Source organism: Camellia sinensis, chromosome 8 (assembly GCF_055761805.1).
Source record: "Camellia sinensis isolate YWXY chromosome 8, ASM5576180v1, whole genome shotgun sequence".
NCBI lineage: Eukaryota > Viridiplantae > Streptophyta > Magnoliopsida > Ericales > Theaceae > Camellia > Camellia sinensis.
This window is the reverse complement of record NC_138968.1, coordinates 56428439-56444595: the sequence shown is the minus strand read 5'-3', so window position 1 is coordinate 56444595 and position 16157 is coordinate 56428439. Positions and strand designations below refer to the sequence as shown.

At 45.2% G+C, this 16157-nt stretch overlaps 1 protein-coding gene across 4 annotated transcripts; it reads left to right on the top strand.

Moving 5' to 3' along the window:
• The first annotated feature begins 238 nt into the window (after positions 1 to 238).
• On the top strand, positions 239 to 15801 carry LOC145789167 (7-deoxyloganetic acid glucosyl transferase-like). Of its 4 annotated transcripts, none has more exons than XR_014337703.1 (4): positions 259 to 1056; positions 1226 to 2196; positions 13142 to 13638; positions 15630 to 15801. XR_014337703.1 is itself a non-coding variant. In XM_082882690.1 (3 exons), the coding sequence occupies exons 1-2, from the start codon at positions 522 to 524 to the stop codon at positions 2161 to 2163; spliced, it is 1473 nt and encodes a 490-aa protein (XP_082738816.1). In that variant the 5' UTR covers positions 239 to 521; the 3' UTR covers positions 2164 to 2196; positions 15630 to 15801. The 4 variants fall into 4 exon arrangements, 2 of the variants coding, with proteins under 2 accessions (XP_082738816.1, XP_082738815.1); XR_014337704.1 differs by having other exon boundaries at positions 265 to 1056; positions 13538 to 13638; XM_082882690.1 differs by lacking the exon at positions 13142 to 13638 and having other exon boundaries at positions 239 to 1056.
• The last annotated feature ends 356 nt before the right edge of the window (positions 15802 to 16157 follow it).

Below are 16157 nucleotides of genomic sequence, written 5' to 3'. Positions count from 1 at the left end.
CTACATACACCCACTGGGGGTCGCGCCCCCAGTGACGTGGCGCGCCCCCAGTGGCTGAAGACTTAAAAAAAAAAAAAAAAAAAAAAACAGTTTTTTTTTTTCGACCAATCCGGTGCCGACACCTCACTGGGGGTCGACCCCCAGTGGGGGTATGAAGCTTTTCTGATTATCAAAATGAGAATCCTAATAAAGTATACATGCCTAAATAGTCCAGTCCAGTTCCTTGTTTTTTTATGAAACGACAGTCTAGTTCACTTTCAATCCACAGACAAGCTGCTCCCTTACAAAATTTATAATATTTATTATATTATTAAAAGAAAAAAAAACTAAAACAAAAGTTTGTATGTTTGGTCGACCAGTGGACACGTTTAGCTGAGAGAGAGGATCAATCATTTACTGTTCTTCATCTGGAATGGGATAAGGTTGCAGTGGCTAGTGGAATTAATTATTGTACTTTGTGAAAATTAACATGTATTAAACTTGTAAAAAAAAACAAGAAGTGGGGAAGAAGAGCAGCTTGTATGGAGGATCAACAGCAGCAGCAGCAACAGGCACTCCATTCTCCTCCTCATGTACTCATATTCCCCCTACCCTTACAGGGGCCTGTAAACGCCATGCTGAAGCTAGCAGAACTTCTATGCCTATCCGGACTCCACGTCACCTTCCTGGTCACCGACCACATCCGCAGTCGTCTACTCCGATTCACCAACATCCAATCCCATTTCAGTCGCTATCCCGGATTCCATTTGGACTCCATCTCCGATGGCCTTCCCGAAGACCACCCTCGATTGGGCGATCAACTCATGGAGATGTTCGATGCTTTACAAGCTGTTACCAAGCCTCTTTTTCGACAGATGCTTCTGCTCCCAGCTTCCGCGATTGCTGCTCGTCCTCCCCTCACTTTCATTATAGCAGATGGAATCTTGAGTTTTACCATTGATGTTGCTAAAGAGATTGGTCTTCCCATCGTTTGCTGCTGTACTATCAGCCCTTGTTCTCTCTGGCTTTTCTTCTGCCTTCCCATCCTCCTTCAATCTGGAGAATTTCCTTTCCAAGGTACTCCTCCTATATGTTTTACACATTCTATGATATTCTTCATTACATGGCAAATCAAAATCCCCCAATCCTATAACTATTATACACTTTTTTTTTTTTTTGAACGAACTATTATACACTTAGGTTTACTCAGAGAATTTATACATATGTGTATGGAAATTAACTGTAGAAAATGAGTTGGATGCGCTGATATCGAGCGTGCCGGGCATGGAAGGTGTTCTCCGGCGTCGAGATCTTCCGAGCTTCTGCCGGAGAGGCGACCCCGATGACCCAAACATCCGACTCTACATGACGGAGAGACATCAAGTTCCTCGAGCTGACGGCCTCATACTCAACACATTTGAAGACCTGGAAGGACTCTTACTCTCTCAGATACGCACTCTCTGCCCAAATCTCTACACCATCGGACCACTCCACGCCCACCTCAAAGCCCGACTGGCAGTCGACACAGCTCCCGCATCCTCCTTCTCCTCCAGCAGCTTCCGGCAAGAAGATCGAACCTGCTTAAGCTGGTTGGACGAGCAGCCGCCAAAATCGGTGGTCTACGTTAGCTTCGGAAGCCTCGTGACAATAACAGAGGAGCAGCTGGTGGAGTTCTGGGTCGGCCTGGTCAACAGCGGGAAGCGCTTCTTATGGGTCATACGGCCGGATTCCATGGCCGGAAAAGGGTGGGAGAGTCAGATCCCAACCGAGCTCCGGGAGGAGGCCAAGAAGAGAGGGTACATAGTGGGTTGGGCACCACAAGAAGAGGTCCTGGGACACCCATCTGTTGGGGCATTTCTGACTCACAGTGGATGGAACTCGACACTGGAGAGTCTGTTCGAGGGAGTGCCTATGATTTGTTGGCCACACTTTGTGGATCAACAGATCAATAGTAGATTTGTTGGGGAGGTTTGGAAGCTTGGATTGGACATGAAGGACACCTGCGACAGAGTCATTGTTGAGAAGATGGTCAACGACGTGATGGAGGTCAGGAAGGAGGAGTTTGCGAGGTCGGCCGATTGGATGGCTAGTTTGGCCAGACAATCTGTGACCAAAGGTGGAGTCTCCTCTGTTAATTTGGACCGTTTGATTGAGGATATAAGATCTATGAGCCGCCAATCGTAAGCGTCCGCAGCTTAATAAGTCTTCGTCTAGAAAGTAAGTGATTTTTTGATTTTTTAGTCTTTTTAATAATTTTAATTTGGGATTAAAAAATTTAATTTGAGAAGAATTTTTAATTTTTTTTTGAGTAGTGATTGAGACCCCCTCTAATCACCACTCTCACCACCCTCTATATACACGTGGCAGGTGGTGATTAGAGGAGAAGGAAAGAAAAAAAAAAAAAATTAACTAATGAGAGAGAGAGGGGGTCAACGGGGATGCCTCCTCGAGGGTCAACTCATTTTTTTTTTTTTAGATAAAAAAAGATAATAATTATGGGTTAGAGATTAAAAAATCTATTTTATTTTTTGAGATTATTTTAATCCCAAATCTATCCAAACCCACTTCCCAAACAATGCTAAGTTATAGGTGTTAATGGTGGTTTTTTAGTGTTTTTTTTTTTTAATTTTTATATTTAATTTTTTTATATAGTATTTGTTTTTAGTTAATGCTGAGAAAAAAAAAAAAACTGTTTTTAATAAGTAAATAAAAAAAAATTTTGATGTGATATTAGATTTTTTTAGTGATTGACGAAAGATTTGTTGATTTTTTTTTTTTTGATTATTTTAAAATAATTTTTAATCTGCTTCTAGGGCTAATCAAGATTTAGAGTTAAAATTTTAAAAAATTATAAAAAACTATCAAATTATTATTTTTATTTTTTTTCTTATTCTTTTATAAAAAGACAACTCTCAAACCAGCTTCCATGATCCATTACAACATTTAAAGTTGTATCGAATTAAGAAGAGTGGACTTGTTTAAATTAATCGGTGTTAACGTTGCACAATAAGAGGTTATTTTCCATACGTTGCTAGTGGTGGAAATAATGTGTATATATATATATATATTTGGCAGTGACTTTGGTCCAGTCCAAGATCGAACTGGATTGTACTGTTGGGTTTGTGGGGGTTCACTATGGGTCTCGTTTTGATAATTCGAACCGTCAACGTGTAGAACTCGTCGAGTATTATATGCTTGTAAAAAATCACGTTGATCGGATATCGATAGCTATGTGAACAAAATAGTTTTTTATCAACCATTAATTTTTTCACCGTCTATTTTTTTTATACAAAACTGATTTGATCACATAGCTATTGATATTTGATCAACGTGATTTTTTATAAGTATGTAGTACTCGACGAGTTCTACATATTGAACGGTTCGAATTATCAAAAAGGATCTAAAAAATGGACCCGTGAGCCAAACTAAACGAATCCAATTTTGATCTCAATTTGAAACAAGCTGGAACTATATATTTCCTGATCCCATCCAAGATTATTTGACTTTTTTTTGTGTTAGGAGAATTATATTATATTTCTTGTTGTCTTTTTCCTAAGGCGGTGGATCTATAGATGTTATTCTCTCTTAATATGAAGCATTCTCTAATTCGGGAGTTATTTGAGATGTGTTATATAAATATATTTTTTTTGATTTTTTAGTTAAAAAAAAGAAAAAAAAAAGATATATGTTTGAAATAATTTTTTATTCTTTATGAAAAGATGTGTAATAAAATATTGTAATAAAATCAAAATGATCATTTTATCCTTTTGACTTTTTGATTTTTAACTCCTTGACTTTTGAATAGTTGAATTTAAAAGACAAAAGGGCAAATTACATATACACCCCTCGAGGTTTGGTTAAATTACAGATACCCCCCTGAGGTTTCGGAAATTACATCCCGCCCCCTGAGGTTTGTATTTTCATAACAATTTACCCCCTGAGGTTTATATTTCATAACAAATTACCCCCTAATTTCTTATGCAAATATAGCATTTAGGGGGGAATTCGTAATTTCTCAAACCTCAGGGGGGTATCTGTAATTTAGCCAAACCTCGAGGGGTGTATATGTAATTTGCCCAAGACAAAATAATAATTTTGTCCTAGTGACTTTTTCCACAAGTTATGTAACAATTTAAATTTTTTAATTATTCTGTACAATTTATACCAATATCATTTAATCACAGTTAAGAAAATATATAATTTATTTTATTATTACTATTATGTGTAATTTTATAAATTGATATAATGATTAAGAATTTAGAGATAAAAAGTGATCAAAATATAATATTTATAATTAAGTTAAACTTGGATAAGTTTAAATTAATGGAAATTAATAGGAATGTAACACGTGACAACTTGGTTGGGTGGCCACGGCAATCTCTCTATAAAAGAGAGGATTTGCTGGGATTTAAGCCCAAAGGTCATAAGTTCAATTCTCCCCTTGGGCCAATCTCCTGGGCGAAGCACTGTTGGTTAGGAGGTTGGACCTCAAGGATGCCTCATCAGCTACTTGGTGTGGGTTTAATGCTCCCTTGCTGTGCGAGTCCTGACTTAATCAAAGCTTGCCTTAGGAGGTCGGGACAAGCTTCCAGGTTATAGTCTCTTACTCGGAACGGATAACAGGACACCCTGGTGATCTCCTCATGGGGCGCTGCCTTGGACCTGCGGGAGGGTGGGAGGATTTCCCTGTAACAAAAAAAAAAAAAAAAAAAGAAAGAAAGAAGAAGAAGAAAAAGAAAAGAAAGAGAAAAAAAGAAAGAAATGAGAGAAAGGAAGGAAATGGAGGAAAAAAATTATAGAAGCTAAGAGGTTTTTGGTAGTAGAACGAAAGAGTGAGGTATTAAAGTTAAGGTGAATTATATTATATCTTGAGTTACTAAAATATATTTTACTTATGTTTTGACTTAACATATTTATTTTATACAAGTTACGTTTTGTAAATTATTGAGAGGGAGATTAATGATATGGACTTTGTGCCAAACAGATTTGGGCCGGACAGAGTTGTGCCGGACAGATTTGGGCCGGACAGAGTTGTGCCGAGTTGTGTGGCCCGGCCTTGAAGGAAGCTGCTCGGTTAAGGCAGCGCGTTGATTGACCGAGCTGCAAGGATCCGTGATTACGAAGCCGGTTAGGTGAAAAGTCCAGCACCAGGAAAGGCAAGGTTGGACCGAGGTACCTGTTTGCTCGGCAGGAAGGTCGACCGCAGACAAGCGTAAGTAGTCCCAAGCTCGGCTTTGCCGAGATGCCGCCGAGTCCGGTCCTCATCTAAGCTTAGCTGTTGGAGTACTTGGGCATGAAGCGCAGCATGGCAGACGATGGCCGAGATGGAATTGCCCGGTTGCCGAGCTCCCAGGAGAATGGGCAGGCAGTTAGATTAGGTGATGTTCAGCAAGGTTTATGCTGACAGATGGGACAACGGAGCCACGTGTCAGGAGATGACTGGGAGTGGATATGGGGCGCAGAGGGTATATAAGCATGTCTGCGCCTCCCATACGCAGATATACAAACATCTCTGTAAGGAATTCTTACACTCAAACACTCTCTCCCTTCTCTCTATCCAACTTTAGGTGTGTGCTAACTTGATCGTCGGAGGGTGTTTCTGGCCACACACCGCCGGGTAGCTCACCATTCCTTGCTCGCAGGTGATCGGCCATCGACGGAGCTCGGAAGAAAGGAGTACGGGCTTGCCGGAATATTTGCTCCCCGTACAATTGGCGCCGTCTGTGGGAAACTTGACAGACAAAACCTTGTCTTCCAGGCTCATCTGATCGCCGTCCATGGCAAACAACGACGAGTTCCCGTTGTCCGCCATCGACGGAGCCACCCCGTAGTACACCCGGAGGAGAGAGGGACCTCCTGCTGTCCATCCAATGGCTGACTTGGGGACGCCCACTGGCGAACAGTCAGGAGACGCGCGGGACAAGCGCGGACGAAGTCATGGACATTCGCGGAGTCCAGACGGTCATCGGCGGAGGAGAGACTCACACGCCAAACGTCTGGAAGATAAGCTGAGGGATCAAGACGCTGTCATCCGGCGAATGGCGGCGGAGATGGAGGATCTAAAGCGACATTTCAAAGGGAAAGGTGTAGCTAGAGTGGGAGACCACAGTGAGCGCACCCCCCCTCCCGCCGTTCAAGCGATCAGAGTCAGCGACGTACACAGTCCATATCTATTACCAGGAGTTACCAGGTTGGTGATTCCGACGTGCGTGCAGAAAAGTCTAGCGCGCAAGACAGCACCTACAAACCCTTACGTCCGGCGACGACGTCGAGGTACTCTTACTCCGCTCATTCAGAGGATTTACGGGCGGTCTTAAAGGAGTGGGCTCGTCGGTGCGAAGCTCAGAGGATACCGGCGTTCCAGCGGCTATCCTACGGGGTTCACGCCAGCGAGGAGGTCGGAATGCCTCCACCCCGCCAAGCAGCGCCACTCCTAGTGGATTCAGATTTGGCCAGGTTGAGTGCCACCCCTTTCTCCCTGGAAATAGAAACTACACCGCTTCCGGCAGGCTTCCACCAGCCAAAGTTTACGCTTTACGATGGGAAAACCGATCCTTACATGCATGTGAGCCACTTCCGACAGGTTATGGCCGGACATAGGCGAAATTACGGACTTATGTGCCTGATCTTCCCATCAAGTTTAGGCGAGCTGGGCTTGAAGTGGTTCGAGAGGTTGCCGGAAGGGAGCATACAACGGTGGCATCAGTTGGCCGAAGCCTTTGTGACGCGCTTCAAAACCAACACAAAAACACCAAAGGAAGTCGATCATTTACTTAGTGTCAAGATGGAACCGAGCGACACACTGAAGGCATACAACTCGAGGTATTGGGAAACCTTCAACGAGATCTTGGATTGCCCGGTCAACCTTGCAATCACGCAATATAAGCGCGGTCTCCCGCTCGGACATAGGCTGAGGGATTCGCTTACAATGAACCAGCAGACATCCATGTGGCACCTAATGCAGCGCATCAATGAGCACATCCGAGTAGAGGATGATGCAGCGACGTCCACCGCGGAGACAACCTCGATGGCAACGGGCAAGTGGGCGACTGGGTTTTAAGGAAGGTCATGGGCAACGCACTAGTGTCGGGTGAAGGCAAGCTAGGGGCAAACTAGGAAGAGCCTTACAAGATAACCAGGCAAGGGGGCATACCACTTAGAAGATTTGGATGGCAAAGGCGTACCCCGGCCATGGAATGCGGCCTTATGTAATTTTTTGAGGGACTTGTTTCCCCTACACTTCTGAATGCAAATACTCTTTTTGTCAATGTAATAGAAGTGAATTACTTTTGCTGAAGAGCTTTGTTGTGCCCGAAATAATAGTGGATGAGGGGCCTACTCTTCTGTTCCAGCCGAGATGTTTTACTCTGGCTGAAGAGTTGATGATTTGCTCAACTCTGAGGTTCCAGCCGAGATGATTTACTCCGGCTGAAGAGTTGATGATTTGCTCAACTCTGAGGTTCCAGCCGAGATGTTTTACTCCCGCTGAAGAGTTGATGATTTGCTCAACTGCGAGGTTCCAGCCGAGATGATTTACTCCGGCTGAAGAGTTGATGATTTGCTCAACTCTGAGGTTCCAGCCGAGATGTTTTACTCCGGCTGAAGAGTTGATGATTTGCTCAACTGCGAGGTTCCAGCCGAGATGTTTTACTCCGGCTGAAGAGTTGATGATTTGCTCAACTGCGAGGTTCCAGCCGAGATGATTTACTCCGGCTGAAGAGTTGATGATTTGCTCAACTCTGAGGTTCCAGCCGAGATGTTTTACTCCGGCTGAAGAGTTGATGATTTGCTCAACTGCGAGGTTCCAGCCGAGATGATTTACTCCGGCTGAAGAGTTGATGATTTGCTCAACTGCGAGGTTCCAACGAGATGTTTTACTCTGGCTGGCGAGTTGATGATTTGCTTAACTCCGAAGTTTCAGCCGAGCTAATGTTGCTCGCCAAGAAAGAACGAAGTCGCGAAGCGGACCTAGCTCCCCTTCTATGGAGTTCCTTGGCCGAGCTGATCTTGTCCGCTAAGAAGGAAGTCGCGGAGCGGACCTAGCTCCCCTTCTTTGGTGTTCCTTGGCCGAGCTGATCTTGTCTGCCAAGAAGGAAGTCGCGGAGCGGACCTAGCTCCCCTTCTTTGGAGTTCCTTCGCCGAGCTGATCTTGTCCGCCAAGAAGGAAGTCGCGGAGCGGACATAGCTCCCCTTCTTTGGTGTTCCTTGGCCGAGCTGATCTTGTCCGCCAAGAAGGAAGTCGCGGAACGGACCTAGCTCCCCTTCTTTGGAGTTCCTTGGCCGAGCTGATCTTGTCCGCCAAGAAGGAAGTCGCGGAGCGGACCTAGCTCGCCTTCTTTGGAGTTCCTTGGCCGAGCTGATCTTGTCCGCCAAGAAGGAAGTCGCGGAGCGGACCTAGCTCCCCTTCTTTGGTGTTCCTTGGCCGAGCTGATCTTGTCCGCCAAGAAGGAAGTCGCGGAGCGGACCTAGCTCCCCTTCGTTGGAGTTCCTTGGCCGAGCTGATCTTGTCCGCCAAGAAGGAAGTCGCGGAGCGGACCTACCTCCCCTTCTTTGGTGTTCCTTGGCCGAGCTGATCTTGTCCGCCAAGAAGGAAGTCGCGGAGCGGACCTAGCTCGCCTTCTTTGGAGTTCCTTGGCCGAGCTGATCTTGTCCGCCAAGAAGGAAGTCGCGGAGCGGACCTAGCTCCCCTTCTTTGTTCCTTGGCCGAGCTGATCTTGTCCGCCAAGAAAGAAGTCGCGGAGCGGACTTAGCTCCCCTTCTTTGGAGTTCCTTGGCCGAGCTGATCTTGTCCGCCAAGAAGGAAGTCGCGGAGCGGACCTAGCTCCCCTTCTTTCGTGTTTCTTGGCCGAGCTGATCTTGTCCGCCAAGAAGGAAGTCGCGGAGCGGACCTAGCTCCCCTTCTTTGGAGTTCTATGGCAGAGCTGATCTTGTCCGCCAAGAAGGAAGTCGCGGAGCGGACCTAGCTCCCTTCATTGGTGTTCCTTAGCCGAGCTGATCTTGTCCGCCAAGAAGGAAGTCGCGGAGCGGACCTAGCTCCCCTTCTTTGGTGTTCCTTGGCCGAGCTGATCTTGTCCGCCAAGAAGGAAGTCGCGGAGCGGACCTAGCTCCCCTTCTTTGGTGTTCCTTGGCCGAGCTGATCTTGTCCGCCAAGAAAGAAGTCGCGGAGCGGACCTAGCTCGCCTTCTTTGGAGTTCCTTGGCCGAGCTGATCTTGTCCGCCAAGAAGGAAGTCGCGGAGCGGACCTAGCTCCCCTTCTTTGTTCCTTGGCCGAGCTGATCTTGTCCGCCAAGAAGGAAGTCGCGGAGCGGACCTAGCTCCCCTTCTTTGGAGTTCCTTGGCCGAGCTGATCTTGTCCGCCAAGAAAGAAGTCGCGGAGCGGACCTAGTTCCCCTTCTTTGGAGTTCCTTGGCCGAGCTGATCTTGTCCGCCAAGAAGGAAGTCGCGGAGCGGACCTAGCTCCCCTTCGTTGGAGTTCCTTGGCCGAGCTGATCTTGTCCGCCAAGAAGGAAGTCGCGGAGCGGACCTACCTCCCCTTCTTTGGTGTTCCTTGGCCGAGCTGATCTTGTCCGCCAAGAAGGAAGTCGCGGAGCGGACCTAGCTCGCCTTCTTTGGAGTTCCTTGGCCGAGCTGATCTTGTCCGCCAAGAAGGAAGTCGCGGAGCGGACCTAGCTCCCCTTCTTTGTTCCTTGGCCGAGCTGATCTTGTCCGCCAAGAAGGAAGTCGCGGAGCGGACCTAGCTCCCCTTCTTTGGAGTTCCTTGGCCGACCTGATCTTGTCCGCCAAGAAGGAAGTCACGGAGCGGACCTAGCTCCCCTTCTTTGGTGTTTCTTGGCCGAGCTGATCTTGTCCGCCAAGAAGGAAGTCGCGGAGCGGACCTAGCTCCCCTTCTTTGGAGTTCCTTGGCCGAGCTGATCTTGTCCGCCAAGAAGGAAGTCGCGGAGCGGACCTACCTCCCCTTCGTTGGAGTTCCTTGGCCGAGCTGATCTTGTCCGCCAAGAAGGAAGTCGCGGAGCGGACCTAGCTCCCCTTCTTTGGTGTTCCTTGGCCGAGCTGATCTTGTCCGCCAAGAAGGAAGTCGCGGAGCGGACCTAGCTCCCCTTCTTTGGAGTTCCTTGGCCGAGCTGATCTTGTCCGCCAAGAAGGAAGTCGCGGAGCGGACCTAGCTCCCCTTCTTTGGAGTTCCTTGGCCGAGCTGATCTTGTCCGCCAAGAAGGAAGTCGCGGAGCGGACCTAGCTCCCCTTCTTTGGTGTTTCTTGGCCGAGCTGATCTTGTCCGCCAAGAAGGAAGTCGCGGAGCGAACCTAGCTCCCCTTCTTTGGAGTTCCTTGGCCGAGCTGATCTTGTCCGCCAAAAAGGAAGTCGCGGAGCGGACCTAGCTCCCCTTCTTTGGTGTTCCTTAGCCGAGCTGATCTTGTCCGCCAAGAAGGAAGTCGCGGAGCGGACCTAGCTCCCCTTCTTTGGTGTTCCTTGGCCGAGCTGATCTTGTCTGCCAAGAAGGAAGTCGCGGAGCGGACCTAGCTCCCCTTCTTTGGTGTTCCTTGGCAGAGCTGATCTTGTCCGAGAAGAAGGAAGTCGCGGAGCGGACCTAGCTCCCCTTCTTTGGAGTTCCTTGGCCGAGCTGATCTTGTCCGCCAAGAAGGAAGTCGCGGAGCGGACCTAGCTCCCCTTCTTTGGTGTTTCTTGGCCGAGCTGATCTTGTCCGCCAAGAAGGAAGTCGCGGAGCGGACCTAGCTCCCCTTCTTTGGAGTTCCTTGGCCGAGCTGATCTTGTCCGCCAAGAAGGAAGTCGCGGAGCGGACCTACCTCCCCTTCGTTGGAGTTCCTTGGCCGAGCTGATCTTGTCCGCCAAGAAGGAAGTCGCGGAGCGGACCTAGCTCCCCTTCTTTGGTGTTCCTTGGCCGAGCTGATCTTGTCCGCCAAGAAGGAAGTCGCGGAGCGGACCTAGCTCCCCTTCTTTGGAGTTCCTTGGCCGAGCTGATCTTGTCCGCCAAGAAGGAAGTCGCGGAGCGGACCTAGCTCCCCTTCTTTGGAGTTCCTTGGCCGAGCTGATGTTGTCCGCCAAGAAGGAAGTCGCGGAGCGGACCTTGCTCCCCTTCTTTGGTGTTTCTTGGCCGAGCTGATCTTGTCCGCCAAGAAAGAAGCCGCTCGCGGAGCGGACCTAGCTCCCCTTCTTTGGTGTTCCTTGGCAGAGCTGATCTTGTCCGAGAAGAAGGAAGTCGCGGAGCGGACCTAGCTCCCCTTCTTTGGAGTTCCTTGGCCGAGCTGATCTTGTCCGCCAAGAAGGAAGTCGCGGAGCGGACCTAGCTCCCCTTCTTTGGTGTTCCTTGGCCGAGCTGATCTTGTCCGCCAAGAAGGAAGTCGCGGAGCGGACCTAGCTCCCCTTCTTTGGTGTTCCTTGGCCGAGCTGATCTTGTCCGCCAAGAAGGAAGTCGCGGAGCGGACCTAGCTCCTCTTCTTTGGAGTTCCTTGGCCGAGCTGATCTTGTCCGCCAAGTAGGAAGTCGCGGAGCGGACCTAGCTCCCCTTCTTTGGTGTTCCTTGGCCGAGCTGATCTTGTCTGCCAAGAAGGAAGTCGCGGAGCGGACCTAGCTCGCCTTCTTTGGAGTTCCTTGGCCGAGCTGATCTTGTCCGCCAAGAAGGAAGTCGCGGAGCGGACCTAGCTCCCCTTCTTTGTTCCTTGGCCGAGCTGATCTTGTCCGCCAAGAAGGAAGTCGCGGAGCGGACCTAGCTCCCCTTCTTTGGAGTTCCTTGGCCGAGCTGATCTTGTCCGCCAAGAAGGAAGTCGCGGAGCGGACCTAGCTCTCCTTCTTTGGTATTTCTTGGCCGAGCTGATCTTGTCCGCCAAGAAGGAAGTCGCGGAGCGGACCTAGCTCCCCTTCTTTGGAGTTCCTTGGCCGAGCTGATCTTGTCCGCCAAGAAGGAAGTCGCGGAGCGGACCTAGCTCCCCTTCTTTGGTGTTCCTTGGCCGAGCTGATCTTGTCCGCCAAGAAGGAAGTCGCGGAGCGGACCTAGCTCCCCTTCTTTGGAGTTCCTTGGCCGAGCTGATGTTGCTCGCCAAGAAGGAAGTCGTGGAGCGGACCTTGCTCGCTTTCTTAGTGCGGTCACCATCTTGCATGTTGAGGACCGAGGAAGTATTACGCCGGTCAGGATAGGTAATCCCAGTCACGCTTCAGCGGACGGAATTAAGGGGCAATTGAGAGGGAGATTAATGATATGGACTTTGTGCCAGACAGATTTGGGCCGGACAGATTTGGGCCGGACAGAGTTGTGCCGAGTTGTGTGGCCCGGCCTTGATGGAAGCTGCTCGGTTAAGGCAGCGCGTTGATTGACCGAGCTGCAAGGATCCGTGATTACGAAGCCGGTCAGGTGAAAAGTCCAACACCAGGAAAGGCAAGGTTGGACCGAGGTACCTGTTTGCTCGGCAGGAAGGTCGACCGCAGACAAGCGTAAGTAGTCCCAAGCTCGGCTTTGCCGAGATGCCGCCGAGTCCGGTCCTCATCTAAGCTTAGCTGTTGGAGTACTTGGGCATGAAGCGCAGCATGGCAGACGATGGCCGAGATGGAATTGCCCGGCTGCCGAGCTCCCAGGAGAATGGGCAGGCAGTTAGATTAGGTGATGTTCAGCAAAGTTTATGCTGACAGATGGGACAACGGAGCCACGTGTCAGGAGATGACTGGGAGTGGATATGGGGCGCAGAGGGTATATAAGCATGTCTGCGCCTCCCATACGCAGATATACAAACATCTCTGTAAGGAATTCTTACACTCAAACACTCTCTCCCTTCTCTCTATCCAACTTTAGGTGTGTGCTAACTTGATCGTCGGAGGGTGTTTCCGGCCACACACCGCCGAGTAGCTCACCATTCCTTGCTCGCAGGTGATCGGCCATCGACGGAGCTCGGAAGAAAGGAGTACGGGCTTGCCGGAATATTTGCTCCCCGTACAATTATTATAAACTATATTATTATTTCAGTTACGTGGATTATTTTCTGAACCCTATTTGCTAAAGTGAAACCCATGGATATGTTTGTTTATAATTTAAAGAATATTTTGTTATGATCTTATATATAATTATGCTTTGTAAGTACCACCACTGACCTCTGTTTGACCACTTTGTAATCCTCTGTTTGTCATGGATCCATTAACCCTTTGAATTCTGGTGTAGAGCAAAGTGCTATACGGAGCTAAGTGCAACACTATGGTGGGAGTCACCTCTAGAGTTTGTACGAGCCGCCTCTTCAGTCCATACATTTGTCTGGTTTTGTACCGTGGTTATGACTTCTAGTGTGGAGCAAAGTGCTATACAGAACTAAATACTACACTATGGTGGGAGCCACCTCTAGAGTTCATATAAACCATCTCTTGAGTCCATACATATGTTCTGTACCGTGGTTATGATTATGTAGATGATTTTCGTATTTGATCTCTGTATTATATATTCTGTATTTTAATATCAAGCTCTGTTTAGCCAATAATTATCTACGGTGAATTTTATGCCCTTATACTCTTAGTATAATATGTCTCACTCTGCCATGTACTTATAATTAGTTATCACTTTCAGGTGATATGTCAGGGCAAGCGCGTGGGGTAGGCCCGAAGCACTTTGTAGAGATAGTTCAGTTCTGACAAGTTAATTAAATAGATGCTCCATTGATTATTTTGGTAACGTCACTTGAATATTATTTCTGCTCGCGTTTATTTATTTGTTTAAGAATTGGCTGGAGATAACCTCAGTTACTGGCCATCACAATGCTTAACCCTTGGGTACAGGGAGCAGGTCGTGACAAGTGGTATCAAAGCAATGGTTTATAAAAAAAAAAAAAAAAATCATTGGAGCATTGGACACACGCACATTTAAGAAGTAGGATAGCGAGTAATTAGTACCTAAATATTATATTTTGTTCGTCGATTTAATTATATTATAATTTTATATGATTATATATATATATATATTTTTTTTTTGTGTGCATAATTTGTGAAGGATATTAGATAAAATTTTATTTGCTATAGCAAAAGAAAGAAAATATATAGAGGGTGTCGGGGTCAAGCACCTACCAAAATTATAATATAATTAAATACATAAAATTTTCAGTTCAGTATTCAAAAAAAAAAATCGACTTTAAAAAAAAAAGTGAGTTCCAATTATAAAGATATTAATTTTGAAACTATTTTTCATCAGTAGAAAGTTCGCGGATAAAAGAAATGGAAGCGCATATCAAATTCGTTCAACTATTGCATGTGGTTCTGTCATTTTATTTTCAGTTATTTGTTTAATTATGTTCTTATTTTATTTTATTTTATTACAAAACTAATGATAAGTTTTAAAGTCATCGATTGTTTCTCATTTTGACCCAAAATAATTTTTGACAACTAGACAATGAGTTATTTTTGGTAAATTTTTTTTTTTAAGTAATATTTTTATCAGATTAATCGTCTAATATATATTTATCAGAGTGCGCAGCGGTTAGTTTACGCATATGACAAATTTTAAAGACGAAATTTTAAAAGAATGGAAGATTGTAACAATTCAGATTTTTAATTATTCTGTACAATTTATACTAACATTATTTAATCACAGTTAAAAAAATATATAATTTATTTTATTATTATTATGTGTAATTTTATAAAATGATATAATGATTAAGAATTTAGAGATAAAAAGGATCAAAATATAATATTTATAATTAAGTGAAGTTTGGATAAGTTTAAATTAATAAAAATTAATAGGAAGGTGACACGTGGCAACTTGGTTTGGTGGCCACCGCAATTTTTCTATAAAAAAGAGGATTTGATAGGGTGAAAAAAAAAAAAAAAATGGAGGAAAAAATTATGAAAGTTAAGTAAGTTTTTGGTAGTGGAACGAAAGAGTGAGGTATTAAAGTTTGGTAGTGGAACAAAAGAGTGAGTTATTAAAGTTAATGTGAGTTATATTATACCTTGAGTTATCAAAATGTATTTTACTTATATTTTGACTTACCATATTTATTTTATACACGTTATGTTTTATAAATTATTATAAACTATATTATTATTTCAATTACGTGGATTATTTTCTCAACCCTATTTGCTAAAGTGAAACTCATGGATATGTTTGTTTATATTTTAAAGAATATTTGGCTATGACCTTATATATAATTATGCTTTGCGAGTACCACCACGGGAGTCCCATGCCTTGAGGGACTTTAATGTGATCCTCTGTTTGTCATGGATCCATTGACCATCTGAATTCTGGTGTGGAGTAAAGTGTTGTACGGAGCTAAGTGATACACTATGGTGGGAGTCACCTCTAGAGTTCGTACGAGCCACCTTTTAAGTTCATACATTTGTCCGGTTCTGTACCGTGGTTATGACTTCTGGTGTGGAGCAAAGTGTTATACAGAACTAAATACTACACTATGGTGGGAACCACCTCTAGAGTTCGTATGAGCCATCTCTTGAGTCCATACATCTGTTCTGTTCTGTTCTGTTTCGTTCTGTACCGTGGTTATGATTATATAGATGATTTCCGTATTTGATCTCTGTATTATATATTCTGTATTTTAATATCAAGCTCTATTTTGCCAATAATTATTCATGATGAATTTTATGCCCTTATACTCTTAGTATAATATGTCTCACTCTGTCATATACTGATAGTTGTTTACCACCTTCAGGTGATATGTCAGGGCCAGCGCGTGGGGTAGGCACGAAGCACTTTGTAGAGATAGTTCAGCTCTGATAAGTTAATTAAATAGAAACTCCAATAATTATTTTGGTACCCTCACTTGAATATTATTTCCGCTCGCGTTTATTTATTTATTTAAGAATTGGCTGGAAGTAACCTCAGTTACTGGTCATCACGATACTTAACCCTTGAATACGGGGAGCAGATCATGCCAAGCTACCTATGAATAGTATAGAATATTTAATTTTTTAAATAATTTTTTAATTTTTTAATTTTTTTTTAATTTATTTCAAATAACGCCCAAGAAAAAAAATATTAATAAATATGGTGTTAGTAGATTGGTTGGTTTTCTTATTTTAAAAAAGAAAATTATTTAAAATTTTTAAAAAAACTTTTTAACTTGACTTACCATATAAAAAGGAGGAAACCATACATATATATATATATATATATTTCTCCTCAAAAAGGGTTCCTAACTTTTTCAGTCTGTCTCAAGACAAGAAAGCATTGGTAGAAT

Bases quoted from the DNA above. Each gene is read 5' to 3' on its own strand.
- LOC145789167 (XM_082882690.1), top strand. From the start codon at position 522: ATGGAGGATCAACAGCAGCAGCAGCAACAGGCACTCCATTCTCCTCCT. The intron at 1,057-1,225 runs GTACTCCTCCTA...AATTAACTGTAG, and splicing joins TGGAGAATTTCCTTTCCAAG to AAAATGAGTTGGATGCGCTG.